The sequence below is a fragment of the Perkinsus marinus genome, assembly GCF_000006405.1.
Source record: "Perkinsus marinus ATCC 50983 genomic scaffold scf_1104296941708, whole genome shotgun sequence".
In the NCBI taxonomy this organism is placed as follows: domain Eukaryota; phylum Perkinsozoa; order Perkinsida; family Perkinsidae; genus Perkinsus; species Perkinsus marinus.
Window position 1 is genome coordinate 1 of NW_003212407.1, and position 1,501 is coordinate 1,501.

Below are 1,501 nucleotides of genomic sequence, written 5' to 3' on the forward strand. Positions count from 1 at the left end.
GGTACGTGAGCAGTGGAGAATTCAGAAAACTTCGTAGTCATTGGTAGGATCTGAGACGCGTAGTGTTAGAGCGGGAGTCATATGATACTGCATATCGTAGTATGTTTTAGTCTAATCGGCAGTGCTGGACGCCTGCCATGCAAAAGACCCCAGGATCGAATCTTGGTTGATACATAAACTTTTACGCTACTCACACCCGCTACTACCTATAGGCGGGTCTTCGGACGAAGGAAGGCTTGGCGAGGAAGAGGTCCGCTTCATTCTCGGCTTGTCCCTCATAGGCACAATGATTGACTGATGACAAGATTGAGATTGAGCTCTTCATCTCGTGACGTGCGGCTGAAAATGGCAGACATGCATCAAGATTTAAGCGGAGCGATGCACAGAGCTGTGTCCCTTGTGCAAGTCTTCCTCAATGACGCTTTTCCTCCTAGCCTGTGTTATTGTGATCCTGTCTCTTGACTCCTGTTAGAGTTGGCCAGGTTTAGGGGGATTTCATTCAGGTGTTGTCTAAAGGTGTCGGAGGATTAGTATTTTGTTACCTGTTTTCGTCGTTGATAAAAGGGGTAAGTTGTGAGGTTTCCTCCGTCGATTCGATTAGTACAATTCATTCAACGTATTGTATACTTGCTCTCAAAATCATCGAGTATACTTCATGTTGTCCTTGTTGGGAACAGCCTATTGGAAATTGTCGGTGATTAGTAAGACCTTTGTAGTGCGTACGTAGTCAGAGCTCAGTTGATGGGAAACTGCTTGTGTTGTGAGATTTACTCATGATGTAGTCGTTTTATCTCTTCTCTCGATTTCTTCGTATGTCTGAGAAGTCCAGCATTTCCACTAGAATCAGTGATTTTAGTGCCGACTCCGTTACGACTGGCGGTCGTCCCGACGGTTCGTCCAACTTCCGTACCGTCATCAACTTCGCTCTAGTCGCTGTCGGTGTTGGTATTCTTGCTTTACCACGTGCTATCGCCCAAGGTGGTTGGATCCTAGGCAGTGTTCTACTCGCAGTAGCATGGAGTGTTGCTCAATATGGAACGTATTTGCTTTATCGTTGTATGTACATGCACCCCAAAGGTGAGGAAAGGTTCGACTCTTTTCAAGCCATTGGTAAAGCATGTTTCGGTAAACCCGGTGAGATCTTCACCGCATTCGTCCAGTATCTGGATTTACTTCTGGTATGTTCTCTACTTGTCATTCTAGTCGGTGATGGTATGTACGAGTTGGTCCCCCAACTAGACCGTATTTGGTGGTGTGTCATATTCGTATGTGTTATGTTACCATTGGCTATGTTGCCCACTATGAAGGAGGTAGCTTTCGTTTCCTTCATTGGTATCACTGCTGCCTTTGTTACTGTGATTGCTGTCATTGGTGCTTCTGTAAGAGAGTCATCTGATCCGATCAAGGAGCACGAGCACTACCTCATGCCTCAGAACGCCAGTACAGCCGTTCTTGCATTCACCAACTTCATGAACGCCTTTGCTGTTACTACTGTTGTTCC

At 46.0% G+C, this 1,501-nt stretch overlaps 1 protein-coding gene across 1 annotated transcript; it reads left to right on the forward strand.

Moving 5' to 3' along the window:
* Nucleotides 1-812: 812 nt before the first annotated feature.
* On the forward strand, nt 813-1,496 carry Pmar_PMAR027210 (amino acid transporter, putative; the record flags this gene model as incomplete). Its single annotated transcript, XM_002781719.1, has 1 exon — nt 813-1,496. A coding segment is annotated over one exon (684 nt), but the record flags the coding sequence as incomplete, so codon positions are not given.
* Nucleotides 1,497-1,501: the final 5 nt, after the last annotated feature.